The sequence below is a fragment of the Chrysemys picta genome, chromosome 22, assembly GCF_011386835.1.
Source record: "Chrysemys picta bellii isolate R12L10 chromosome 22, ASM1138683v2, whole genome shotgun sequence".
NCBI lineage: Eukaryota > Metazoa > Chordata > Testudines > Emydidae > Chrysemys > Chrysemys picta.
This window is the reverse complement of record NC_088812.1, coordinates 18,023,563-18,051,205: the sequence shown is the minus strand read 5'-3', so window position 1 is coordinate 18,051,205 and position 27,643 is coordinate 18,023,563. Positions and strand designations below refer to the sequence as shown.

General features: G+C 37.7%; 3 protein-coding genes across 8 annotated transcripts in view; all 3 read right to left on the bottom strand.

The window, feature by feature from the left end:
* The window catches only part of HOXC4 (homeobox C4), a 46,701-nt gene extending 42,002 nt beyond the window's left edge, over positions 1–4,699 (bottom strand). For 3 of the 4 annotated variants that reach the window (XM_065576016.1, XM_042842231.2, XM_042842232.2), the window contains exon 1: positions 4,543–4,699. The gene's annotated coding sequence lies outside the window, so the exon portion shown is untranslated. Of the gene's footprint in view, positions 1–1,303; positions 1,394–4,542 lie in introns of those variants that run through there. The other variant, XM_065576015.1, reaches the window with a different exon arrangement.
* A 2,910-nt stretch (positions 4,700–7,609) lies between these two features.
* Positions 7,610–10,128, bottom strand: HOXC5 (homeobox C5). The gene is made up of 2 exons (XM_005307707.4): positions 9,512–10,128; positions 7,610–8,853 (listed from the first exon to the last, which is right to left on the bottom strand). The coding sequence occupies exons 1-2, from the start codon at positions 9,966–9,968 to the stop codon at positions 8,639–8,641; spliced, it is 672 nt and encodes a 223-aa protein (XP_005307764.1). The 5' UTR covers positions 9,969–10,128; the 3' UTR covers positions 7,610–8,638.
* Positions 10,129–12,439: 2,311 nt separating this feature from the next.
* On the bottom strand, positions 12,440–26,117 carry HOXC6 (homeobox C6). Of its 3 annotated transcripts, XM_065576017.1 has the most exons (3): positions 25,607–26,117; positions 14,269–14,477; positions 12,440–13,485 (listed from the first exon to the last, which is right to left on the bottom strand). In XM_065576017.1, exons 2-3 carry the CDS (start codon positions 14,420–14,422, stop codon positions 13,169–13,171), a joined length of 471 nt encoding a protein of 156 aa, XP_065432089.1. In that variant the 5' UTR covers positions 14,423–14,477; positions 25,607–26,117; the 3' UTR covers positions 12,440–13,168. The 3 variants fall into 3 exon arrangements, with proteins under 3 accessions (XP_065432089.1, XP_023965645.1, XP_005307765.1); XM_024109877.3 differs by lacking the exon at positions 25,607–26,117 and having other exon boundaries at positions 12,440–13,509; positions 14,269–19,185; XM_005307708.4 differs by lacking the exon at positions 25,607–26,117 and having other exon boundaries at positions 14,269–17,856.
* Positions 26,118–27,643: the final 1,526 nt, after the last annotated feature.

The window sequence follows — 27,643 nt, the reverse complement described above, 5'->3', positions numbered from 1 at the left end:
CGTGGTGAAATGTTAGCCAACCATATATACATTAAGAAAAATAATAATACAGAGAAGAGTCATAGGGATGGAAACACTAACATTACATTTATCATAACATCTCAGAAATATTTAGCTCTGGAGAAACCTAAATTAAAAGTTGACGATTGCAGATGGCAAGAACTTCCCCATTGGAGAAGATGAAATGAACTAGCAACTCTTGCGCCAGATCGATCTTGTTCTTGAAGCACAAACAAATAATGGGCTTTATGAATAGGATTTCAAGGTGAAAATCAATTGAATCAGTTTATTTGTGTGAGCGAGGTTTTTTCCCCCTGAAACTCAGAGTTAGGGAAGAGACAAAGCGCCAAGAAATCCAGAGGGCTTGTTCTTTGCCATCACGACCAAAATGACTGTTTTCGAAAAATGCCACTTCTCTTTATGAAGAAACTTTTTAATTCATTGAAACCTTGGGTTCTTCGTTCATAAGATAAATGCGCTTTGCGATACAAAACGCTAAAGCTTCTGTTCAGGCACAGAGTGTTGGCAGTGTGTTCCCCTGGCAAAGTAGGGGATTGGTCACACTAAATATCAAAATAACCTTTATCTATGGAGAAATTGGGGGATGTTTGTATATGCATTTCTATCTTCACGAAGCCTGAGTTAGTTTAAGCCTTAACTCTACAGTCTATTCACTCCTGCACCCCCATTGTTATATGGTTATTAAACCTGGAACAAGTTGGAGGTCAGGCAAGAAAAAGGAAAAACAACCGTCTGGAAGCCCACGTGCGGGCTGGAGTCTAGATTTGCATCGAAGCCACCTGCAAGTGAAACAGCTTCGCACCTTCCAAATTCACTCCGCGCTTTGCAGCATGGAACCAAGGCACTCGCCCCAGCGAACCTAGAACTATGAGCTACCGCGCCTAGAGACTAGTCTTGCAGCAGGGCCGCATTTTGCTTCGCAAAGGGCAAGAAAGCTGGGGAAGCGGTTGCGATTTATTTCTGCTAAGAGGGCATCCCTTTTCTTGTCTTTTTTTTTTCACACACACACACACACACACACACACACACACACACACACACACACACACACACACACACACACACACATTTCTAGGAGGCTACTCCACCGCGCCCAGACTTAAAACAGTGACACACCAATCCGATGCTGCGACTCCCGGTTCAATGTGAACAGCAGAAGTGATCTCAATCTACTGGTTTGTTTGGAGAGGAAGAAATTAAGGATCGGGTGGGCAAAAACTGTCTTTGTTCTGGGTCCTCCCCCTGCCCCATCCCACTTAGAAATTATGGCACACCACTGTACCTTTCATTTCCTCGTTGTCGCAACTGCTCACGCTTTGTTGCAAAGAGCAGGCCAAACCCAGCTCACCTTCTTCCTCGGAAGAGAGATCTCGCACCAGAAGGAACTCGTGGCACCATTAAGGGGCCCAAGAACTCACCCAGTATTAGACAGAAGAGGGGGAGGGGCAGATGTATACACATATGGCTGGAAGTGCAGGCTGGACACGCAGCTCTTTAGGGAAAAGAACCATAAGGGGAACACTGGGGAGCTGCTGGCTTCGGAGACCTTTTGGAAAATCTGGCCCCAATTGTGGGTACAGGGCTCTTGAAAATTTGGCCCATAGTGGAGAATTTGGTCAAATCTTTAATAATAATAATAATAATAATAAATACCCCAGAAGGTTGCAACAAATATCAGTCCCATGTTGTAACATCCAGAAGTTAATGAAGTTACACCCAGGGTGAATTAGGCCCAATGTATCTTCTATAGTTAATAAGTATGTATCGATCTCTATACATACACCAAATCACTGTGTATATCTTTTGTATGACACTTTATATGCTGGATACACAAGAAGGGTGTACTTTATAGGTTCATGTATGTACATAGTATCTACTTATACACAAACTTAAATACTCTACACCCAGGGGTCTTTGTTCAGGCAAAATTAGCATATACTTCAATGGGAACTTCCCCTAACTAAAGTATTACACTTCGGTTTATTTTAGCACACACCTGGCTCCGTTCAAGTCAAAGGAATGTTTCCAGTGGGGTCAGAATTTCACCTATGCCTATACAAAGAATAACCTATCTGAAGGAGTGTCTACAGCGTGTACAAACAGCCGGACGATGTCGAATTCTGCTCTGGCCACTGCACACTGCAAATCCGGAATGATTCATCATTTACTCTGGTGTGAAGGGAAACAGAATCTGGCTCCATGATGAGTGTGTTAAGTTAATTGAGAACTTTACTGAGGGACTCAGCAAGTGTTGCTGTTTATTGAAACAGGCTGAATCGTTATCCCAACATAAATAACTAGGTAACAACTAGTATTTAGGCCTGAATCTCCTGGAAGTCTAGAGGGGTGTTGTCGCTGAGTTGTACACGCTGGATTTCAGACCAAAGGCTTGGGAAGCATCTTATAAAGACCATAAGTAACAGCAGCAGCACCCACTTGAAGGCATCTGGCCTATGTATACACACAGGGGCCTATGGTCACAATTCTGCTTGCTTTCCTGTAAAAGGGACAGAGTTTACAACCCTCCCAGTATACAGAGTGTCCTGATTTTCAAATCACTAATGAAAATGAAGGCTATTTGCTTGGAGGAACTCCTCATTTTCCCCAGGAACACCTTTTTCATGAAAGTTTGGAGGACAAAGACTCTAAAGCTTACTGGGCAGGATCCTCCTTTTCTCCCCAACTTCACAAAAACTCCACTGGTTTCCTTGTGGGCTGCAGAGAATGCAGAATTGGGCTCTTTGGGTCAGAGATCAACTCCCAGTAAACTCTTATTAAGAATAATGGGTTTTCCTCAAATTGTTCTTAAGTGTGTGTTTGTGTGTGTGATTCTCCATTGTTCTCAAAGGGATCTACTGGGTGCTGAACGTTTCTGAAAGTCCAACTCCTACATTTAGGCGTCTAAACGGGAGCTGAGCTCTTGGGATATCTGGCCCTATACCTTCACCTTGCACCGTCTCTGTTTTAAGCACAACAAAACATTTTATATCTTCACACACACACACCCCGTCCCCCACACAGACAGATCCCCCCCACACCCCTCCTTCCTTTTCCTTTGAACTAGAGAAATCCTCTTTTCACTTCGCTGTTTAACACGAGGGTCGTTTGATCGCGAATTGGACTCCAATAAAACAAGCCGAGTAGCAGTTATTTCTGGGATTACACACTTCTCTTGACTCTTAGAGCCAGAGAACTCAGTGCTAGGTAGGCAATTGTATGAACTGGGGGGGAAACGTGGTATGTAAACAAACCAAGACGCTCTCTGGAAGTACAGTTGAGACAACACACGCAGTATCAGGGGCAGGGATTCTTACGTCTTCACCAGTCATTGCTACATTTCCTGATTTTTGCCCCATTCACTGAATATGACATTTCTAACTTTGAATATAATATAGTCTTTGTGGTTAGATTTCAGATATGAGCCCCGGCCCTACATTCCCAAAACTACCATTGCCTAGGAGTGTTGCAAACAATATTGAAGGCAAACCACCCAAACACCAATCTATTTTTCTACATTCAAACAGTGCTCCAGACAGGTGTTTGGACTCTGGTCTGCCCCATTTTCGATAGATCATTTCGAGACTGCATTGCTCGAGTTTGAAACCTATCCATTGGAGGTATATTGTTACATTAACCCAAGGACACACGAGGAATAAGAGCAACATCTCCTGGTTGTGGAGGGGGGAATACAAAAAGAGAGAAATAGGGATTGCATTGATGGCTCCTTGTGTAATCTGATCATATCATTCTTATGAAGAAAAAAAATGCCACGTCTCTAGCCTTAGTCCTTATCTGCGACAGGGAGTTTACAAATTCTTCGGCCTAGTTCCAATCCCTGCATAGCTCTGAGTTCATGCTTTCCTCTACACACCTGCCAACAGCATCAAAGGAGTACAGAAGTCAGACTTCCAGATCTCTTTCCAGCTCAATCTCTCCCCCCCCCCACAGCAATGCGCATGCACTTCACCACCCAGCAACATTAAAAAAAAAAAAAAAAGCAAACTCTATACTGTGGCCCTTTAAAAAAAAGATTTAAAAAAACAACAACAACAACTCAAGCAGGAACCGAAACTATCTGATCAGAGTTTTAAAACCAAAGGGGGGAGGAGAATCAAAACCCCAATCCTCCACCTTTCGCTTTCTTCAAGTATTTTATTGTCTACAGCTAGAGTGGGGTAGGACAGGGGTGGGGGGAGAAATGTCTCTGCTTAACCAGTAATATATTGAGCTTTCTGGCCTTATCTAATTTCCACAAGCCCTGGGGAAAGAGGGGGGTGTCTGATATTCCTTCTAGATAAGGTTCCTGACTGCTGCTCGCCTTCTACGCCTTCTATATTACTTTAAAACGGCATACACACTAGTTTGTCATACAGTAAAAGAAGCAAAGCCCTCCCCCCCTCACAGTATCTACAGAATTCCATGCCCTTCCGAGTTTAACGCTCTATTTTAATAAGACTCACTGGGTGCAATGGATTTTTCCCCCCAGAAAGCGAGAGAGAAGGGGGGGGGAAATTAACTTACTGAGATCGCTTGGGATCCATTTGGTAAGATGTACCTTCACTAACAGCAGTCTGAGACGCCGTAATCCACACTAAATGCCTTGTCCCACTGTCCCAGCATTAAACAGCTCTAGCAGCTGTGATGGTGGACAGTTAAGATTATATATGATGTAAATATATTGTGGGTTTGTCAGCTCCCCCAAACCATAAAACTTAGTTTAATGACATCACGTGTTCTCTGAGAGCCATTCAGGGCTTTTGCTTAGGGCCATCCACATAAATAACCTTCAAAAGTTTTAAACTACTAAATTCACATAGAAGCCATGAGTATTTCTGCTAATGTTCTCATGTTCTCAGTTAAACTAAAAGCCCTTTGCTCAATAATAATGATGATGTTAATAGTAATAATAATGCGGGATTTTTTTTTAAAAAATGGAACTTTGGTCTGTGGTTTTTTTTTGGGGCCATTTTAAGTTCACACTGGGTTGACACGGATGACAGGGGAAAGGTAAGTCATTTTTTATTTCCTTCTTGGTTTTACAGCGATCTTTGGGAAAGGATTGAGAGACAGACAGGAAAAACAAAACCTCTCAAGAATGCAGCAAAAACAACAATCAAAAATGAATCAGTCCTGGAACATGACTCTTTAAAAAAAAAGAGGGGTTGAAATAAATCCATGCCCCCCCCCCCCCGGAAAGTCAGGATTAACCTAATTAATCATAAATAACTACACTGCTGCTTCGCACTACGGCAGTGAAAAAGTTTGGAGTTGAATGTGTTAGGTTTAAAAAAGAAGCAACTACAACAAAACAGAACCAGCAAAACCCACTCCTCCCTTAGACATAGCAAAAATGGATCTGATTCTGTTAACCCTTAACTGTCAAGTCTAATTGTTTCTTGACAGTTTACCGCTCAAGGAGGAAGGAAAGATGTTGTTGACGATTTAACAAATACAGTGTTTAAGAGAAAGGAGAATAAGACTAGATACAGAACTACTTAGTTAGTGAACAGCCACCAGTATACGCCAAATTATTTTCTGTGCTTGAGCAATTTCTCAATAGATTTACACAGCATGGGTAGAAAATAAAAACCTAAAAGGAATAGTTAAAAGACTCTATTATTCTAGTTGTAATTACCCAAGGCCCACATAGTCAGAGGGCCAGAGCGTTAAGCAAAAACTGGTTCAGGCAGAATGAAATTTACAAACCTAGTTTTGATTTGCTTAGCAGTATTTCACTGTAACGAACGGGAAAATGACAGTTCTTCCAGAAAAATAAAAGGAATTTTCAATGGACTGTTAAATGACAGTAAAATTAAATGTCACAGCCTTTATGAAAGCACTGTTTGATATTTGTAACTTGCCTAATAATGAATGAATGAATAAATAAATAAATAAATAAACAAACAAAAACTATAGGAAGAGGTAGGGTCCTACCTCCATATTTAATAAGAACGCCATATAGACACGCCACATTTGAGCACGCTCTACCAATTGTACCCTTAAAGACTTCCAGGCTACCACGAAAAGAAACTTTTGTTTCCAGGTTCAGGAAATTGTTCCATTGTTTGAAATGTGTAAAGGAAATGCTATAAAGTTTTATGGAGCTATTGGCTTCTTCAAGCATTTGTTTCTACTGTAAATAGCTCTCAAGACACATCAAGGATGACCTTAGTAGTGTGTGTTGTCTATACGTGTAGTGTTTGTGTATACACAGTAATAGACAAATATATGTTTGTATACACACACTAATACACACACACACACACATAATTGTATATATGTATGTGTTTGTATATGTGTGTATATGTATATCTGTCTGTCTGTATGCATGTGTGTGCATAGATAGATAGATAGATAGATAGATAGATAGATAGATAGATAGATAGAGGGGGTGGATGAGGATAGATAGATAGATAGATAGATAGATAGATAGATAGATAGATAGATAGATAGATAGATAGAGGGGGTGGATGAGGATAGATAGATAGATAGATAGATAGATAGATAGATAGATAGATAGATAGATAGATAGAGGGGGTGGATGAGGATAGATAGATAGATAGATAGATAGATAGATAGATAGATAGATAGATAGATTCACAAAACAAACCTCAAGAATACTAAACTAGGCCAATCACGTTAAATAATAATAATTACAATAACAATAATCAGGGGATCGGAAAACAGTGGTTCTAAATACATTTTTTAAAGTATCGAGTTTTCCTGTATAAGTTTTTAATTACCAAAGAAAATGTCATGTTATACTCAGATCTTGTGGCATCCTAAAGACAAAGTAACTTTCACAAAGAGCAGGTTAAAAAGTCTACCTTAAACTTCCCCTTTAAACCTTGCGGGTGAAATCCTGGCCCCACTGAAATCAATGGCAATTTTGCCATTGGTTTCAGTGGAGCCAGAATTTCACCCTGGACCTCTATTCGAATACGGGCCTCATTCTGCTCCCACTTAAGTAAATGGTAGTTTTACCATTGATTTCAATGGGAATAGGATAGGGCCTATAGCCACTAAAAGGTACGGTGCATATATATCACTGTACAGACCCCAACTCATGCAACACATCCACTTAAACCAATGGGAGTTGTGCCTGAGTATTCTTAAGTTGCTTCCCAACCTGTTTAAAGAGTGTTTAGAGGTATAAACTGGGCTGTTTTGGGAAGGGTATTTTCTCTGAACTATACATTTGGGGGAGTCTTTGAAAACTAGATTCCTGGCAGAAGAGGCCATCTGTCAGTTGGGGGAAATGAATATAGACTCAAAAAAGGAGTTCATTTGGTTTAAGAAGAAGCCAAAGCTGCCATCTTATTTGTATGTTGGAAGTAACAGCAGTGCTGCACTTTATTCAGGCTGGTTCTATCTAGCACTTTACAATCAGAAGACCCCACCACTGAAAAGCACACATAACTCAAAGCTTCTTTGGGTCGAGGTAGATAAGTGTACAGTAAGGAAATGGACCCCTCATTCTGCCCCTGTTATCTCCAGAGAGATTTTTTAGCAAACTAGAAGCAGGATTGAATACAACTCTAAGAAGGAAAATCAGCACAAAAGGGTTATCTCAGCTGGCACGCCAAAGTTTTGTATTATTTAGTGTTTATTTAATATGACAAAATATAAGTTCCATGATCTTTCACATATGAAACTGCAACCAATAAATATACGGAGTACATTATTGAAAACAAGTTATTAAAATGGACTACATTTAAACAAAGATGTACAAATTTTTGCTTTTTTATATATTTTTAGCATTTAGCAAATCTACATTAATTACGCAACAAATAAATACACAATAATATTAGGTCCAGATAATTCATTTTCCCCACATGCTTTACTCTTCTGCACAGATATTTCGGATGATTGCTCAGGCCGATTATTTCATAGTCCATTCCTTTCTTTTCATATGCAAATAATAAAAAATAATGAATTCTAAGTCCGAACAAAACAAACCAACAAACAAAAACAACTCGTCTCCGAGTTTTTGCCATGTTTGAGGACAAGTGCATCTAGGAAATAAGCTGTGGATATATCCAATCCACGTACAAGGTAAACAATTTTCTTTTAGACTTCAGAAAGTAAAAGTGGAGATGTCAGGTCTTTTACGTAGAACTCCAGCATACACAGGTTAATTTACATACAGTAAAATATATCAGCATTTTTCCTTCTCCTATTAAGGTTAAGCAGACAGTTAAGGAAGATTCTGTGACTTTCGACAACTTACTTTGCTTTTTTTCTCCCTTAGGCAGCTTATTATTGTTGTTGTTGCTATTATTATCATAGCACTGATAAAATATAACCCATTAGTTCTGCGGATTGTTTTTGAGCAACATAATTACTAAAGCCCCTCCCGCCCCCCAGAACGTACAGGTTAGAACATTGAGTAACAATCTAAAGAGCTATACACTAAATTCTGCATGAAGCGAAGAGCAGGTTTTTGCATACTAATAAGATAACTCCTTTGTCTGATGGATTTGTGAGGGTATGAACACAGTCCATTCAGCAATACGACCCCCTCCCCACCCTAAAAAGAAAAGTTTTCTGAAGGTAGATTACAACAAAACTCGTGTAAATATTTACTGACTCTCTCTTTAGAGAGTCATCCTTCTCCTTAGAGAGAATCTTTGCTTTTCAATTTGGAATCTTTCTTCCACTTCATTCTCCGGTTCTGAAACCAGATTTTGATTTGCCTTTCGTTTAAGCACAGGTTGTTGGCAATTTCAATGCGCCTCCGGCGTGTGAGGTATCTGTTGAAATGAAATTCTTTTTCTAGTTCCAGAGTTTGGTAGCGAGTATAGCTAGTTCTGGAACGTTTGCCATCTGTTTCTGGAAAATAAAAGACAGCACATGAAAAGCCAAAACAATTATGTTTCAAAAATAAATAATAACACAACAGAATATAAATAAGTCCGCTTGGTTATCCCCAGGACAATTGTATCTGCCTAGGACATCAAGGTTTGGCCAGGGTCAACATGTAGCTTCTCTTTTTATAAACACCTTGAGATTAAAGTTTGTTCGGGTTTTCTTTAAAGATCAAACGTTTGCAGACTGACCAGAAGAGAACCTGTTCCCTGTTAACCATTAAAAAAGTGTGCAAAAGAGGGGAATATATTTTCATGGGCTGGATTTCTCTCCTGGAGAGGGTGGAAGGAGAAAAGCCAAGTCTATATAGACGGGATGACTTTTTTATATGTTTTTGTATTTAATATTTTTAAAGAGAAGCCTAAAAGAACGTGTGTATTTTTAAAACCCCCTCCAAAAAATTGGAATATTGCCTTTTATACACGTTTTGTTTCTATGATCCAATTATGCTGTCATAAATTTGGGCGTATATAGCCTCTAAGCCTTTTAGTGGACAGTTTTACGAGCAATTGATGCCTTAGTCGTAAAATTTACGACCTTAGGTTTTTTTTATTATTTGCCCCGTATGGCCTATAAAACCAAGGCAAATCCTGTGAAACAAAATCAAGAAGTGAAAGTTTACCATGGCTCATGTGTAGTTTGGTCATCCACGGATATATTTGTGGTGGTTGCTGCTGCTGCAGTTGTTGCCCTCCTTGTTGTGTAGTTTGCACCGGCTCCGCTTTGATCTCGCCAGTGCTCTTAGATCTGTCCTCCAACGCCGTGTTACCAGCCTTCTGACTGTAAATTCCTGGGTTTAGAGGAGTCTGGTCGTCTCTGGCTAGAGAGTGCCCTGAAGAACCCATGACTGTACAGGAAGGTCGGTCGGGGTTAGTTCTAGGGCTTGAAGACATGTCCAAACCGTTCAGAGAGTTGGAAGAACCAGAGGATGGGAATGTGATGCTTAGATCCAGCCCACTGTAGCAATACCTGGATGACTGAACCTCAGACACAGATCCATAATTCCCATAACTTTGCATGGTATAGGCAGGAGCATTTTGACTTTGCTTATAGAACGAATTGGCTACGTAAGAACTCATGTCGGATTTTTTGCACCCTTTTGATTAGGCTTGATTTGTGGCCCTTTGAAGTTCAGGGGGTTTTTTGTTCTCTAAAGTGCAGAATTTATAGGTGGAGATTCTTCTTTCTTTATTCTATGTGCGCTGCCCAAATATGGCATGTTTAAATAGAATCACGTGACTGTGTTGGCCAGTCATAAATTTGGCTTGATGACCCCAGGAGGTTATTGATGGAAGCCTGTGAAACGTATCTGATATGTTGGCAAAGCAAACTAAAGGCCCCAAGTAAAAACCAAGACAACGAGACTGTAGCGTCACCTGGTGCTAGGCTTGTGGTACAACGCTTCATAAAATACGGCTTCCCATGCCCCCTCAGTGTATACATTGGGCTTGGGTGTAGAATGGCCAACATATAAAAGTCGTTTGCCTTCTAAGAAATAGAAGATTTGGCTAATTATGTGTTGACAGAGATTCAGAGGCGGACATGGACATATTTTCTTGCCTTTGTGTGGGATAAAGCCAGTGATGCGAAATATCTTTAGATACAAATGTCATAATATGGTCTCTCTTTATTTTCTTTGTGCATATATTATGTGGCTATAATAGCAACGTATGGTTTATATGCACCTTTAGAGAAACACACGTATATAGCTGTATTTGGGTGGGAAGGGGGGGTTCATATTTGTGTGTATGCACATCTGTATTATTATAGATATGTTTGTGTATTTACTGTAGACCGAAACGCTTTCATATTTCTAATTCCCAAAACGCGTTAGTGTGAACTGTTAGTCGCTATATTTTATTTTGTTATAATAATATATCAGTTCGTGCATACATATATACACACATATATATACTATATATGTAATGTATTGTGTGTAATATATATTACATATATAATATATACTGTATACATTGCATATATGTATACATTATACATATGAATACACATATGATTTATCATCTAAATCTCCTGTAATATGCAGCTATACACAGCAGATTTGAATATATATATTCACATCTGCTGTGTATAGCTGCATATTAAATATATACATATAAAGATACACACTCTAGCTCTGTGTATCTCTCTGTGTGCGTTATGTTATGTGTTAATATCAGTGTATGTATTCAGTGTCAGTGAATCCCATAAAGTTACCTCCCCATAAATATTTCATGGCTTAGGTGAATGAAACAAACACGTACAATGCCTTATCTTCGGTATATGTGAAAAAAAGCTCTTAAGTATTAAGCATGGGCTGTTTCTGTCATGTATCTACAGTAATGACCGAAAGTTTACAATTTCTATTACCTTTACCACTGCAGTTTACTGCTTGAAGAAGTAGGGAGTCCTGTGCTTGATGCTTACTGAAAATCAAATCTCCTTTCAAGGGTATTTAGTTAAATGATTGCATTAAAATATGATTCCTTTTGCTAGACTGCCTTAAGACTAGGATACGTGCGTGTTGTAATATACACACAATGACAACCATTACAATCTATTTCAAGGTTTGTTGCTTTAAATGTTATGACAGCTCATATACATACACTTCTAATTTTTCTATTAAAATGCAGACCAGGGAAACAACCGTTTGTTTATTTCTTTTTAACTTTCCTGTTTTCTTTACTGTGTAGCAAGACTATTGTTTGGTAAATGCATATTTTGCTCTCCTTTCTTATGCCGTTTTAAGTAACGTACACAAGCGGAGGTGGAAAATAAGCAAATTATGGGATTATAAAACGCCCCTGATCTTTTTATTTCAACCGAATTCAACCGAATCCTGGTTGTTTAAGACAAACTCTAAGAGTTTGGTGGGGCTTCCAGGAAAGATATGCCCCTAACGTACCACCATATGTGTTCGATACAGAATGTTCGTACCACTGGTAAATGCCTTTGTACTGAGTATACCACAGAGGATATAAAATGTAAGTTGTGTTCAAGCCTTCCTAACATATTATATAAGTCTGCAATACACCGTAGTGTAATATTAGCATTGTTTATTTCATAGTATGATATTGTCAGTTACCCTCTACTGAGTGCCAGCTTTTCTATAAAAATGGTCTAAGTAAGTCTGGGAAAGTGTGTGATTGCTGAAAGCTGGGTGTTCATCAGCAATTTCAAATGCATGTGTTTATTTATTTATTGAATAACAACAACAAACATTCTGTGACCTGTGAATTGCCTAATGAGGATTGCAATAAAAATACTATTTGAACTTTGGAAATCCATTTTTTTAATCAGGAAGCGAGAGGTATGGCACAGATTTGTGATGCCCTTTAACAATACAGTAACAAGACTAAATAAAGGAGACAAAGCAAAATGTATACTTCCCCTTTTGGAATACTTTTGAATGAGAGAAGTATGGAGAAGGTGTAGGGGGGGGGGAAGGAAAAAGGAATTTGATTGTTAGGAAAAACACAGAGAAAATAAGTGAACTTTCTAACAGGCTGTTATCAACATGAGGGGTTCCAATTGAATCTCAGAGGCCAGTCTGTAAACTTTAAAAATAATATTCAGTTTTATTAAATACTCAACAATAGTCCTCTGGACATGATCTTTATACATGAGAGGGTGTAACACAAGATTTTTTCTACTGCTATAGACCTCCATTCACTTTATACTGTTGAACATTACAGTGCTAAACATAAATATAAATACAGATACCACAAATACAGCTAAAAATATTCACACATAAACTGTCACAGTTTGCAATGATGAGCCCAGGTAGTGTTTAAATACAATTAGGTTACTCTTGAAAATGCTATATTTACGTGGAAAGAGATTTCAGGGAATTATTTTCAACATGGTGGGAAACTCGTTTTCTGGATAATAATAATAAAACAACTGCATAGAGTCCATCTTACAAGGATCATCCCAACACAACTAGGCAACACTACAGGGTGTTCTGCCTTCTGCAAGCCAATTTCTTTTTAGGAAGAAAACTGTGTTCAAAGTTAGATAAATAGGCAAGATGGGGGAGTAGGTGAGGGTTTATAGCCAAAACCTAAAAGGGATTGTGGAGCAAGTTATGAACTGAATATTGGAGAGTGTGGGGGAGGGGGGTGAGTGTGGGGGAAGGTCTGTCTTTCATGTCCACGTTTGGCTCTTATTTTTTTTTAATGTAGCCAAACATATAACTTGTGCCAGTGATAAATATAGAGTGTATGTGGGGAGGGGTGGGAGTGGGGAGTAGGGGGGGCATGAGGGGCTGAGCCGTCAATTTTCACTCCTTTTGCTTTTCCTCCTCTGTCTCTTCTCGCTTCTCTTCCTTTGCACCCAAGCTATCTGCAGCTGCCCCAGCGCCTGCGCCGCCTCCCCCAGACAGAGTGGAACTCAAGTTACTTTCTTTTTTCCATTTCATCCTCCTGTTCTGGAACCAGATTTTGATCTGACGCTCCGTTAGGCAAAGTGCATTGGCGATCTCAATCCTCCTCCGCCTTGTCAAGTAGCGATTGAAGTGGAATTCCTTTTCCAGTTCCAGGGTCTGGTAGCGGGAATAGATCTGGCGACCCCTTCTACGATCCGCTCCATAGCCGACTCCTAGGGATTCAGAAACAAAGCAAACTAAAACTAATTAGTAATATATATATACCTTAGCGAAGATATATCTATTTTGATCACTGCAATCACAAAATCGATTCCCCTTCAACCCCCTCCCCTCCATCCTACATCCCTATTGTCAACCCCCCCACTCCGTCCCCAGTTCTTAGCTCCTGTTTACCCAGATTCAAGTTATCACACTCAGCCCCTGCAGCACAAATGGTTTCTAATCTAGGCATGCTACTCCTTGCAAAGCTTTGGAGAGTCTTGCTTTAATTATTTCCCCCCCAAAAAACTAAAGAGAGAGACAGAGAGGGAGAAAAGAAAACTAGGGTTTCCCCCTAAAGTGTTGCCTTAATTACTAGAAATAGACTCTTCCTCTTTTGTGTTAGCAACACAATTTCATAAATCCCCATGTAGAAATCTGTCACAGGGAGGGATCCTTTTTACATAACCTCCCGTCCCAATAAAAAATGTACTTACTCACCTATCATTAAAACTTATTTTACCCAAGTAATATTTTGTACTTAACTCAAAAGCAGAGCTCACTGCACTTTATTATAGATATTTTACACTCTCGAAGTCTTTTAATTAGAAAGAGCATAACAAGCCATATTTGCTTGCAACAACTTAACAAATAAAAGGCCTGTAGCGGCAACTGTGAAGGAGCTATATTATTGTTTTTATGGGGCCATAAAAAGTAGCTGAGGCTGTTCTGCTAGGGAGATGGTCGTAAAGATGGTTCAGTTTATTTAATTTATATCTCCAAGCTGTAAAACTTACCACTGTGGGAGTTCATGCGCTGCATCCATGGATATATTTGAATGCTAGTTTTTTGTTCTTGCGAAGTGTTCCTGTTTTGGTCACTGGTAAAATCCTGTGCAATTGAAGTCTGTGTATTGTGTCCCATAGAATTTTGCCTGCAGCTAGAAAGCATGTCTTTTTCTTGGTAAAAAGCATTAGATCCATAGTCATATGGTCCTCGGCTGGAACTAAACACAACATTATCTTGCGGTGAATAAAAAGGAGAAGAGTAAATCCGGTTTTGAGCAACGGCTGCTCCATAGGTAGAAAAATGCCTGACGGGGTCATAAGCCGTTGAATTGAGAGCTACATTGGGTAGCACATCTTGGCCACTGGTTAGATGGCAAGATAACGATGGGTTTGTAAAATAGGAATTCATATCTTCCTCTATACCTGGGTGTATGATTTCTTTAATATTTATTTCTGTCTCCAGTTTGTAGTCTGAACTAGATTGTTATAGGGAAGGCTCTACTCCAGGACAGACAAAATGACAAAGTCAGCTGACCTGATTTGAGCCAATAGGAAGCTAGATGTCAAGAAAGGGAAAAATTGCTTTTGCTTGTGTTGATTCCCCAGTTGAAACTAAGTATGCATTGAAAGTAAGTCTTGAAAATTCTAAATATAAGATGGCTTAGAAGAAGGAGAGCAAATATTAAGTGCGTGGGGGGAGATTTTGAAGGGGGGGACTCTTAGGGAAAAACCACATCTGAATTAAATTTGAAAATTTCACAACCAAATCTAACTTTCTCTCTCTCGCTCGTTCTCTTTTATTATTTTTTTTTAACACTGAGCTTTTGAAGCACAGAATTTTTTTATGGTTTCCTGATATCTGATAACAAAATAGCCCAGAATTCAAAGTAATACATCTCAGGTGCCCACAGAATATTAATTCAGAAATTATCCATCTTTCTTCGTTTTCTCATGGAGCATTGGTCAATATTATGGAATCAAGTGGTTGTGTTCTTTATGAGAAAATATCACATAAAGGGAGCAAAAAGAAAAAAAAACATGGCGACTGCTCAACTGATAATGTGGCTTTTAGAGCATTCCTGAACTATGGATTTGGAAGGAAGTTGCAATTAAAAAAGACAACATTCCGAATTCACGTTAGTCTGGAAGTTAGATGTTCTCTTTTAGTGCAGTTTGACTTTCCTGTCCTGAATATTTCCCTTGTAATTTTCAATGGTTGGTACTGTTAGAATATATTTACATTTTCAACAGGAACCACAACAAAACTCATACTTTTCCTATTTGCAATTTATGTACATTTTGAGGTATTGGTTGAGGACAGCACCTCGTGTTTACGTTTACAGAAATTTATGGTTTCAGATATTTACAACAGATTTAGGAAACTTCCTTTGCAAATATTTAGTTAGATTAAAAAGGATTATATTATCTCTTCTCTTGGTGAATTGCATCTAGAACTAATTGAAATGAAGGCAGCTAATCTAATTTTAATTTCAATCCAGTCTCATAAATTGCTCCTTAAATGTAAAACATACCTGCTGATCTGTAAATATTGCAAGGTATATTCATCATTCTCGAGGCTTGCTATTTAAAAATTCAATTATGCCAGGAAACCCTTGGCCTTTTTCTTCACGTACACATTTTATTTTAAATTTAGGACGTGTGTAGAGTGGTCTGGTGAGATGCAGGCTCAAAGTTGCAGGGTAAAAATTCGAACATCTGAAGGTGTTTTCTTGCTATTACTCAATATACTTAATTCCTTTTTAGCGATGTCTCCCCTAAAAGATTTTAGTTGACAAGGAAGAGGGGGAAAGCTATATTTCCCCCCTAGCTATAACAGGAACCCGGATGCCAAAGGATTTTATGATCTTTTTCCTCTGTGTAACAAAGCAAAGTAATCAATGGTGGCAATAAAGCCATAAACGAGAGTACAACTGGAAAAAAAAAAAGCTCGTGTATTCATCTTCTATAACATTAAGGCTTCCCTTGAGTGTCACTAGGAAAATAAAATAAAGTTTCTAACCAAAAAAGAAGATAGCTGGAAGTACACACCATGTTATTTAGCCCATGTGCCTTGTTGCTGACCATAGTTTGGCTCCCACTCTACAGTGTTTAACTTGTGACCAGCCTAGTACAGATATACGAATTATGCCCAATGTGAAGATTTACTGGCATTTAAAAAAAACGAAGTTTAGTTTGGTTTCTTGTCTCCCCACTCTTCTCCCTCTTCCCCAGCCATTATACGTGGGGATTTATGGAAACAAAACAAAACGGAACAAAAAAGCTACATATGCTATCCCCCTGGTGTTGACATATTGCACACCCAGCCACATACACATGCAGATGCATGTGTCTGCATATACATATATGTTAGATAGATTATAACTGTGAATATATGTATGTATGTATATGTCCTATAGGAATAATCTCATTTGAAACCATGGTTACTTTGGAAACCAACGATTGCACTGCTTCCAGATATGAAACTGGGGCAATGTACAATAAACTGAATGAATGCATGCATGCATGAATGAATGGAGATCTTTTGCTTCCTCCTGATATGTTGCCTTACCTTATGTATTACTTATGGTCCAAATGTACTTGGAGTGTAAATTGAAAGTAGCAGGAATCCTTGGAAAATATACAGATATGATCCTATATGGGTGTGATTCATGTAGCTTCTTTCACCTAAAAAGATGCATTTATAATAATCCCAGTCTTGTTAAAGTTTTGGGAAAAGTCTTGGCTTGGAGGGATTAATTTTTGTATAGGTGCTCCGGGGCTCTTGTATTAAAGACCTGTGTGATACCCGTGCGACTAGGAGTGGAGAAAGTTAAGTGTTTTATTACTTCTCTAAACAGAGGGCAAGGCTTAAAAGTCTGGTCGATTTATAGTGAACAGTAAACAGCTGCCGTAAAGAAACTTAAAATAGAATGCTTTCCCTCCTGAAAATCAGATTTCTTGGGAGAAAAACTCCTGCAAATATAAACGAGGCACCATTAGATTATGTTCTACTGGTTGCACTCCTCTGTTTAGCATTTTTAATGCACTAGATTTTTATTCAATTTATATTTTAAACAGTATTGGGATTTCTCGAAAGTATTTAATCAAGGTATGTCACTAGCAAAAGGTATTTATTATTTTCCCCCATGAAAACATGTACAGGGAAATATCTAGGGCTATTTCTGGTTAAATTGGTCTGCAAACAATTATGTAAACTCATCAGCAGAAGCAAGAACAGATGTTTTATTAAAACTGCTACACAGCAGTGGAAATATGCACAAGTCCTCGAGTAGTTCTTTAATAGCAGTTGCTCTTTGTTCCCAGAAAATAAAAAGCCCACAGAAATCTGAAATAACATCCACTTCTTATAAGCTATATCTCCCCCCATGCACACACACATTTACCCCTCTCCCCACTCTGATGTTTACAGGGGAAAAAAGAAAAAATATGTATAGGGAGAATTTTTCTCTCTCCCAGCTATAATTAGCGAATTGATGAACTGATTTAGAAAAAGGCTTCAAAAATGCAATCCCAACACATGTGTTTTCTATCCCCACTAATTACTGAAAGGAAACAAACCCAAATCGTCCCGTTCCCCCCCCCCCCCCCGCAACACCCTACAGACTTAATAAAATGCTACTGTCATGTTCCTATTCTGCCTAGATCCTGAATGCAAATTCAGACGTCTGTTTGTTTGTTTTAAGAGGGAATGAGTTTGTTGTTTGGTACAGTCAGAATGACCAGTTGAGGCTGATAATACAATTGTAGTCAAAAGCAATCACACTGTTAGCCAGTGCATTGCCTGGATGTAGAAATCTGCTTATTCATAAATACAGGTTGTGTCTGGGTGCTTTCAACATGCACCAGAAGTTAATATAGGTCAGAAGTGTTTACTTGATGTTCCTGTGCAGTATGAATATACATTTTAGCATTCTGTATGTGGGAGTAGAGAGAAAGTGTTTATATTTTCAACACACATATTAGAATTCCACGTGTGTGTTTGTTTGTGTGTGTGTGTGTGAGAAAGAGAGAGAGAGAGAGAGAGAGAGAGAGAGAGAGAGAGAGAGAGGAGAGTGTGTGTACAAAGAGTTTATATTTTGAATATATATTAATTATATATGTGTATGTGTGTATGCATATGCATTATGTATACTATATATACATTATATAAAACGAATGTGTATAGTCAAACTAGAAATTCTTTCTCCACATACATACCTATACATACATGTAGAATATGAATGTATCAATACGCATATATACACACTTACACATATATAACATATAAACTATATAAAGAGTGGTGGTGTGTATTTATATCTGAGCTGAATATTTTGTAGTTGGTAGATGTAAACACGTGATGTCATTAAATATCTTCCTGATTTTAGCTGATCTCACCTCATATATGTTATCTCGGTCTTTTTTTAACTTGACATGTAGTGCGCACGTGAGTTCTTGCCTTCTAATTATTTTTTTATCCCTTTTTTTATTGCACGGTCTTTCCTAGTCAAATATCGCTTTTATTGTAAATAGCTCTTATAAAAAAGAAAGAAAAAAGAAAATCTGTTTGAGGATTACTTGGCACATATGCGCCATGGGCCACTATTTCCCAACATGAAATGTTTTGCATTGTTTTGAGTCGCTTCTTTCCTTAGTTATATTGCAGTAATTAAACCCTAGGACGAAGAGTCTGGCAGCTTCTGATTAAAATAGAAGAGGAAATCTATCCTTCTACTGCATACTTTCTATTCAGCGCTTGATGGACTGTTTAAACTTTATTTCAATGTCGCAGACAGATAGTTTTGAAAGAGGCAGCCTATTTGGCAGGTTTATTTGCCACTTCAAGGCATCTTCTTGACAAAGACGCACAGAGCAATAATTAGCAATAATAGAGCTCTTTCTTTTTACATTTTCACCTCTTTCCTAGAAGACTTTATTATTATTATTATTATTATTATTATTGTTATTATTATTATTATTATTATTATTATTTTATTATTATTATTATTATTACATAAACCCTATTTCTTCAGTCCTGTATGCAAGTGTGTCTAATATCTCTAAAGACAGGTTATAAAGACTATATTTACCATAAAGTGCAATCCAAGTTTGGTATAATTAGAAGGAAGATTCATTGCTATGCACTAGCCATTTTATTAATTTGGTTGCATGGCTGATGGAAATAAGTTTAAATGTATTGTTATTTTGAAAGAAAGAAAGAAAGAAAGAAAGAAAGAAAGAAAGAAAGAAAGAAAGAAAGAAAGAAAGAAAGAAAGAAAGAAATATTCTGCCCGACGCCTCATCCTCACCACACAAAAAAAGTTTCATGTGCGAACATTTAACCTTTAGTTCCAAAATTGAAAAATAATAGTTCTAAGGTAACATGGGAGCATAGTTTTCTCAGATTTGCAACCGCCATTCTGTAATCACTGCACGCATTGCCAGAAAAAAAGAAGACAGAATTCTGGAAACTGTCAAAACACATATCTCATAAACAGGAAACTGGGAGATGGCGGGGGTGGGGGGGGGAGAGAAGATAAATTAATCTATTTCACTCTTTAATTTATTCCCTTTTTCTACCAAGGTTTGAAGTTCTTTCTAACATTGTTGAGCGTTTGTTTATATTCATTTGAATTCATATTGCAACTGAAATAGATGGTTATTATGCCTGAACTACTATTTCTAATATGTGGATTTATGTATTTTTCCTTACCAGATTTATTGATGGCCCGCACCCCAACAAAAGAAGCCAGAATCGAAACCTCCCCGCAGAAATGGAACTTCTCTTTGTCTTAAATTGCCAAGTAACAATGTTGCTGCTAAAGTTAGCTTCAGCACCTTCACATGCTATGTAATGATGAGTAATGCATGGATATATTCCAATTTTCAATGTAACATTACGTCAAATGTTTGCTAATTAAATGCACTTATGAATAAACATTCTCAGTGCTGGGGAAACCCCAACGTGTTGATAAACGTAAAATAATTGAGTGTTACATTGTGTAATTCCAAAAAAAAAAACCCCCACCATTTTATAATCTCCTTTACAAAAGCACGGACAATTGTTTCATATTCCATTTGATCCAGGAAAATGTATTTCTCAGCCACTATTTAGTTTGACGAATGAGTGCATCAGACTGCATCTTATGTATGTCATGCCTTACATGTTAAAGCCAGGTACCACTGCAAACTCCTAACACCCTGTGCATTTCAGAAAACTATTGTTTAGCTTGGTTATTCTGTCTGGTTGCGTGAAAATACCCCCTACTATCATGTTTTGGTGGGGTTCTTTCTTTCTTGCTTTTTACATTTAAGATAGCTGCATTTATGACGTCACAGAGTTGACGCGGGCAATGGTTACTAGCTACAATTATTAAGAGTATCTATATCTATAGATAGATAGATATAGATACACAACTATTTATGCTCGGTGTACGGATTAAAAATAAAAGGAATACAATTTGATTGCGTTCTGGAAGGATAACTCAACAATGAAAAATTGTTGTCATTAACTATAGGCAGCTTTATATTTTATTGTTCGCAGATTCTAAAGCAGAAATTTAATCTTAGGTCGCAAGTAAAAAATAATAATTCAGGAAACAATATTAGTTGCCTTAATGATGCTTTTTCAGAGGCGATCACTTAGACAGAATTAAACTATATATTTGGAGACAACCTCTACGCACTTTGTTGAATTTATACATTAACATTGTCTTTAATCGAGCTACAATGTAATATTCCAGGATTTGCTTAAATACACTCATATTTTCAAGAGGGGAAATATCGTTCCCAAGTTGACATGCCTTATCTATTTTTATGAGTTCACGTACATTGGAATGATTTAAAACACGGTAACACGGAACGAAAGGGGCTTTAAAAAAGAAAGAAAAAAGAAAACTTCTAGTGAATGGGTATAAAGTGCAACGGAGGAATTTCAAATAGGTTTTAGAAGCCAAACTTTTTGAAGTACTGTTCAGCCTAGTACCTTAATAGGGGGCCGTTTATGGACATTCCAAGGGAGGTGGGGAGAGAAGACATTGCTGACTCTTTTAAGGTACTAAAACTTCCTTGCAAATCCGGCCTTTATTGTAGTCCAGCATTACTCAAGTAAGGGTATTTTGCCCACTCCTCCCCACCTCACCCCACCTCCCCACCCCCACAAAAAGGCACCAAATTGCAAAATTGCTGGTTTGCAAGTTTCTGTCACTTGGTGGCAGTATACAAAACAAGTAAACAAAACGTGCAGATATTTAAACACTCGCTCAGAATGAAAGGAGGAAAGAAATTCTCTACCTGTGGAAACAATAGCAATTGTACAACATAGATCTAGGAATCGCATCTTATTTCAACGCTAGAATTATACAGTGGGTTTGGGTTGGTTTTTGCCCCTTGGAAATCAACGGTCTTAAATCTGACCAAACCGAATCAGATTCTTGGTTAGACTTTTCCAGAAAGGTGTGTCCACATGCGACAGACAAAAACAAAACCAGAAACTGGAAACACTGTATGTAATCTCAGATTCATCTGACTTTAAACATCCCTTTACCTTTCTCTTAGAGCTTCTTGCTTGTCAGCTATTTTCTTCTGGTTTCTGTTGATAACTGAATACGCACTGAGATGTCTAAAGGTCTTTCTTGGCTTGTACATAAACTTTGACAAAGATATTTATCATATATCCTTGCAATCATATTAGCTTTAATCTATTGATCTACATTTCTGTCTAAACACTTATTGGCGCTATGACCGTATTGTATTTTATTTAACTATAAACTGGACACATTATCTACAGAGATACATTGTCTCTAGCATCACTTTGTTTCCCAAAGCTCGGAACTGCTTAAATGTAGGAAGGCCTTCTGTGATCAAACCTTAAATTCATAGGATTAAACTGAAATCTGCAAGAGATTCTATTCTATTTTATTTCTTTTTTAGTAGAGTTAGTAACGAGAGATCTAACTTTCCTCCGGTAAGACCAGGAATTCCTTGATACCTCAGTATTAGGCATTTTTAAATATATATATATATATATGATTTTTCTCTAATTATTTTATCTCACAACTTTCACTAAAGCTTTAATTTTGTCTGCTCCAAAGAGATCTTAAATGACTAGCCTCACGTATTTCTTTCTCAAAAGCATTTGCTGGACAGAATTTCGAACATAAATATAGTGAAAAATAACATTTATTCGTGTAGTAATGACCGAGATACAAACCCCATTGAAAATCGTACTTAACATTACCACAGACAGGACTTACACTGAACACAAATGTTAATTTATAATATATTTCTATATCACATACTATTTCTGGATAACGTGTGGGCTACATTGATTCGTCGTACATTGACTTACTCCAATTGCTACCATTTTCAAAAGTTTGTAAATTGTTTTACAAGTATTACTATACTTGTATGTTTATAACGTTATAATAAAAACATATTTTTAGCATTGTAGCGTTGCATAACAACACCCACCCACACATATACACACCCATTTAGCATAATCTTTATATGTAGCTCATAATCTTGTCTTTATATATTTTACCATTATATAAAATAAAATATATAAAAATAAGATTTATCATAATCTTATCCTTAGATAAAATGATGAGAAAATATATACACATATAGTTAAGAATGTGAAGTCTTTCTATTAAAATACAAATGATGTTATCCCAAACATTCTTATGCATTATATTAATTATAGAGCCTAAATGCTCATATTTGATATATTTATAATATAATAAAATATGAACATTTACAACAACATAATTTACATTTCAAGAATGTGGTAGAATCCTGCACTTTTATACAAGCTCTATCTGTAGGAAAGCTGTTATTTTTCTTCAAGTATATGTCAATAACACGTGGTGATTTTATTATAATCCCTCCTGTGTAGTGATGCTATAGATAAAAGAAGCAATTTATTTCCTCTGTTTTAGTCTGTAAAACTCAGAGAATATAAATCATTACGTTATTCCTCCTATACGTACTAAAATGTTTCTCAGCATTGCCAGTATATGAACGATGACAATCCGTCAGCCTAAGTAGAAAATCAATACATCAAAAATTGTTTTGTATACCCAATTCCAGGCCTTGCAGAGCTGACAGTGGTTATTGTAAACAGTAAATGCAACTATTGCAATAATATATCGAAGGAAAGGGAACAGATTTTTGGTCCCATTAACCACAACTCAAGAGAAGAATGCAGATGTATTTAGACTGGAACCCCTAAAAGATACTACTTCTGTAATGAGCTGGTTCCAATAAACAGTCATTGTTTGCTCAGAAAATGTCTTTATGACTATACGGATTGCAGACAAGGGCTGACACAATGTGTTTTCAGTGAATAAACCGAACACAAAATTGTATCTCTTACTTTAAAAAAAAATCTTAATTCAGTATAATCCAATTGATTCTTCCTTTTAAAAAATGCCTCCGAAACGTATGCCGCAGAAATTGTCTCTATGAAGCATTTAAAAAAAATTAAAATACCTCTTTGCGCTTACCAAAAAGCGAAAGCATTTTGGTGAGGAGAGTGGTGTGGTTTAAACAGACCAAAAGAAGAAGATAATTTTCAGAATAAAATGCAGGCATAGATAGATGGATTTTAGAAGGACAGTAGGATATAAACATATTATTAATGTTTTAAAATTTTGCAATCTATGTCACACATAGAAACATAGAAATGAAATTAAGAATCATCCCCTGGTAACTTCCAAAACACTTATCACATTAGGTAATAATAAACCCCTATGTAGTCTCTTGAAAGACTGAAATACAGAAGAGGTTATTTATTTATTTATTTATTTATTTAAGGGCAGAAAATGCTAAATACTTCACTAGTGGCAAGTTTTACGAATCAATCAAATCAACTTTAACGCAGAGTCCTTTCTAGATGCCTTTTTCCACATATTGTATTAATATGGAAAGGGGGACAGTAGTAATTTATAATGAGACAGGAAGCAAGAATTGTCTTTGTCACCCCTCCCCCATCCCACCCTTAGTCACAACAATGTCTGGCTTATCTTTTACTTCATGTTGTTATTTAGGTACATTGTTTTGTACTGTAACTTTTACCAACAGGAATTTCTACTACAAATCTATAGATGCTTTTTTTCATGAGGGGCTGTCATGTCAGGAAAGAAAGGAGATATATACTTTCGAGGAAATTAAGCTAATACATTACATACATTCTTAAATTAAACCAATACACATCACATATATTGTTCTCTCTGGAACGAGTGAACAAATGAATGGAGAGAGCGAGAGAAGGAGAAAGAGGGGGGAAGTATAGGGAAAGAGATTATAATTTAAATTACATAGGTTGTAACTGAACAACAATTATTTCGAGAAATTAGAAGACAGGAGAAAAATTGAAGACAGCATAAAATGTAAAGATCAGCGTCATTTTAAACAAAGTTATAATTATAACAATATGACAACATGAAAACCAATATAAAAATATCCCAGAAGAAAGTTATTACTATACAAAAACAGAGGGTGGAATAAATATTTGAAATGGTTCCTTCTGGGACGAAAGAATACAATGTAATCACCGTAATCATATTTTTAAAGTCTATTTAGACCAGAAGGCGGAGTTTGTGAATAAAGGACGATCTCGAAATTTAAAAAGTACTTAAAAATAAAAAAAACTCTGAGGGGGAAGGCGGCATCTCCCCCTCCATTTCAATCATTTGTTGAAACCCGTGGGGGCTGGGCGAGCCAGTCTGTGTCTGATGCACACAAATAGAAGCAAACCCATAATTGCTCATTAAAAATGGCACTAAAAAGCCTGCTCCGGCGCTTCCTGGATGCGGCTGGCTGCCTACACTGCGCATGTGCGCTAGATAGTCAATGATTGCCTCTTATTAAAAGTTTGGACTGGGATTATTTTTTATTTCCATGGAAAATGTCGCTTCCGGGTTCTCTGTTCTCTTCCCACCCCCCCACCGCCCCAAGGTTCCAACCGAGCCCTTTCGGCTCCTTTAGTTTAACCAGTAGATCAGATGTTTTTCTTAGGCCTTTCAGTATGTCTCTTCCCCCCCCCACCCCTTCCCCACCACAGCACCACCCCTGTTAACACTGCCCCATTGTAAATGGAAAGGCAGACTGCAGCACGCATCTCTGTCTGTCTCCAGCAAACCAGCTCCCCACCGATGTGACATCACCACCCGTAAACCCTTTTTTCACCGAATTAACTACATTTGTGCCGATCCTGACCATATTCTATCATATCCAAGCTACACCCCTCGCCTACCCCTCGCTCGCAAAACGATGCATCATTATCTTTAACACCCATTGCTATGGATCATTAGTTACACATTTTAGCCAATAAGGGAACACTTACCAATGTTGCCTGTCTCCCCCTCTCCCACTCTTTCTCTCTCTCTCTCTTTCTCTCTCTCTCTCTCTTTCTGTTCCACTGACGCTGCAGCTCAGCTCCACAGAAAGATTAAAAAAAAAAAAAGATGGAAAACAAAAGCAAAATAATTCTTCTCTGGTTGGACAGGGGGTGGGGGGAAGCTTGGGAAGGCATCTATTTTTTTCTCTTAAAAAAAAGGTATTTACAACTCCTTGTGCCCCTCATCATTGCATCCTCCAAAGGCAATGTATTGCGTTTTGCCCCTAGGGGTGGAGAATAGGAGGCGGCAACAAGACGCAGCAGTAAACTCATTATTCCCAAAATGCCCAAAGCAACCAACAATTCCAACCCCAAGGAGGGAAAAAAAATCTAGATTTAAAAAAAAATAATAATAATGCTAATAATTAGGTGGGGGAAAAATACCATCCTATCCCTGGCACTGCTTGGACTGTTAAAGGGAGGACTACTGTGAAAGAGTCATAAGAGAAACCACAATAAAAAGTTCACGTTCATGGATGGAGTCCACATGACTTCCTGTGGCCAATCCAACTTGTGATTCAGTCGTAAACTTTTATTGCTTAGCTGTAAATTTTCTGCAAACAACCAGGAATGCGTTGCATTTTTGTGACGAGTGCAAATGCTCTCGTCTGTCGCCATGTTTATACAATTCTTTTTTTTAATATTAGTAATTTTTTCTTCTCTCTTCACCCCTCCTCCCAATTAAAGCAAGCAAATTAATATTGGGTATATATAAATACATATATTTATATATGTATATACACACGCGCGCGCCCGCACTAGATTTTAATTTCTGAGCATTAGTGCCTGTCTTAATGTGGAGCCTTTTTTGTTTGACCAGGGAGATATGGCCTTCACAATATAATGTTTTTTATTTTTATTATCACTAATTAATTGGGCTACTTAGAGAGATCAAAATGGAGGAAGGGTGGACTTTAAAGAGGCAGGAAAGAAAAGGGGTGAACTGGAGGGTTTAAAAATAAAAACATTATAAAACCGTGTTAATTTTCAGGATGTAGGAAAAGCTAAATAACACTATTTGTGTCTGCAAGCTCCTCCAGCTAACCGAATTAAACCGTGTCTGCAACACAATATTCTTAGGAAAGGGTGTGTCCACTTTCCTTGGCAAGCTCAACACAAATTTGCTATCCTCAACCCGTCTTTGGCTTTCTAAATTATAATAATTTTGCTCTTTGGCATGAGCCAAACTCCATACCCTGTCCTGGGATATTAAGATTTTGAAACGAGTGAAGTTCTCCAAATAATAGTCAAAACTTGAGCAGTTGATGCGGTATTTACCCATAAACTCCCACGTTTTTAACATAAATGTTGGTGTGATTTTTTAAATTAACAGCTTCCGATCCAATTTTACAGTTTCATGGAGGGATTTTTTTTAATCACTCTGTGATTGGAAATCTCAGCTAATACTAGTTCTCAAGGAAACATCTCAGAGTCTGGTCCTTTCAGTCAATCATGCGATTGGATGGGCATGAATTATATAACAGGCGATATTATTTTTCTTTGAGTTTTTAGTTGGGGCCTATGCAAACACTTGAAAATATTGATTTGGAGTCAAAAGATTTTTTTTTTTGGTCGGGTACAGGCCTGCTTTGATCCTATGGAAACCTCCACAAGTCTGCAAATAGACAACCGCAAAGACCAGATCTGCTAGTTTAGATTAAATGCTACACTTTCCCCCCTCTCTCCCCTTGCAGAAACATTTTACAATCCCAACTCCTAGCTTCAGGGCCAGGCATGGCAGAAAGCTTTGGGGGAAAAATACAACTTTGTCGCAATAACTGAACATGTCATTTGTCATGCATTTTCATACCATACTCCCGTATTTCCAGAGTTCAATTCTGCAGGTACTTCTGGTTTGCTTGCTTTTCTTTCTTTTTTTTTTCTTTTTTTTCTTTTTTTTTTTTTGCTAAGTGTGTCTGTCTGTCTGTCTGTCTATCCGAACAACACAAAGGTTGTAATACAACCGGATGGAAGGGAAATTAC

Coding starts and splice junctions, on each gene's coding strand:
- HOXC5 (XM_005307707.4), bottom strand. CDS start 9,968: ATGAGTTCTTACGTAGCCAATTCGTTCTATAAGCAAAGTCAAAATGCT. Junction 8,854..9,511: donor CAAACTACACATGAGCCATG/GTAAACTTTCAC, acceptor TTTATTTTCCAG/AAACAGATGGCAAACGTTCC.
- HOXC6 (XM_024109877.3), bottom strand. CDS start 14,668: ATGAATTCCTATTTTACAAACCCATCGTTATCTTGCCATCTAACCAGT. Junction 13,510..14,268: donor GCGCATGAACTCCCACAGTG/GTAAGTTTTACA, acceptor AATTAGTTTTAG/TTTGCTTTGTTTCTGAATCC.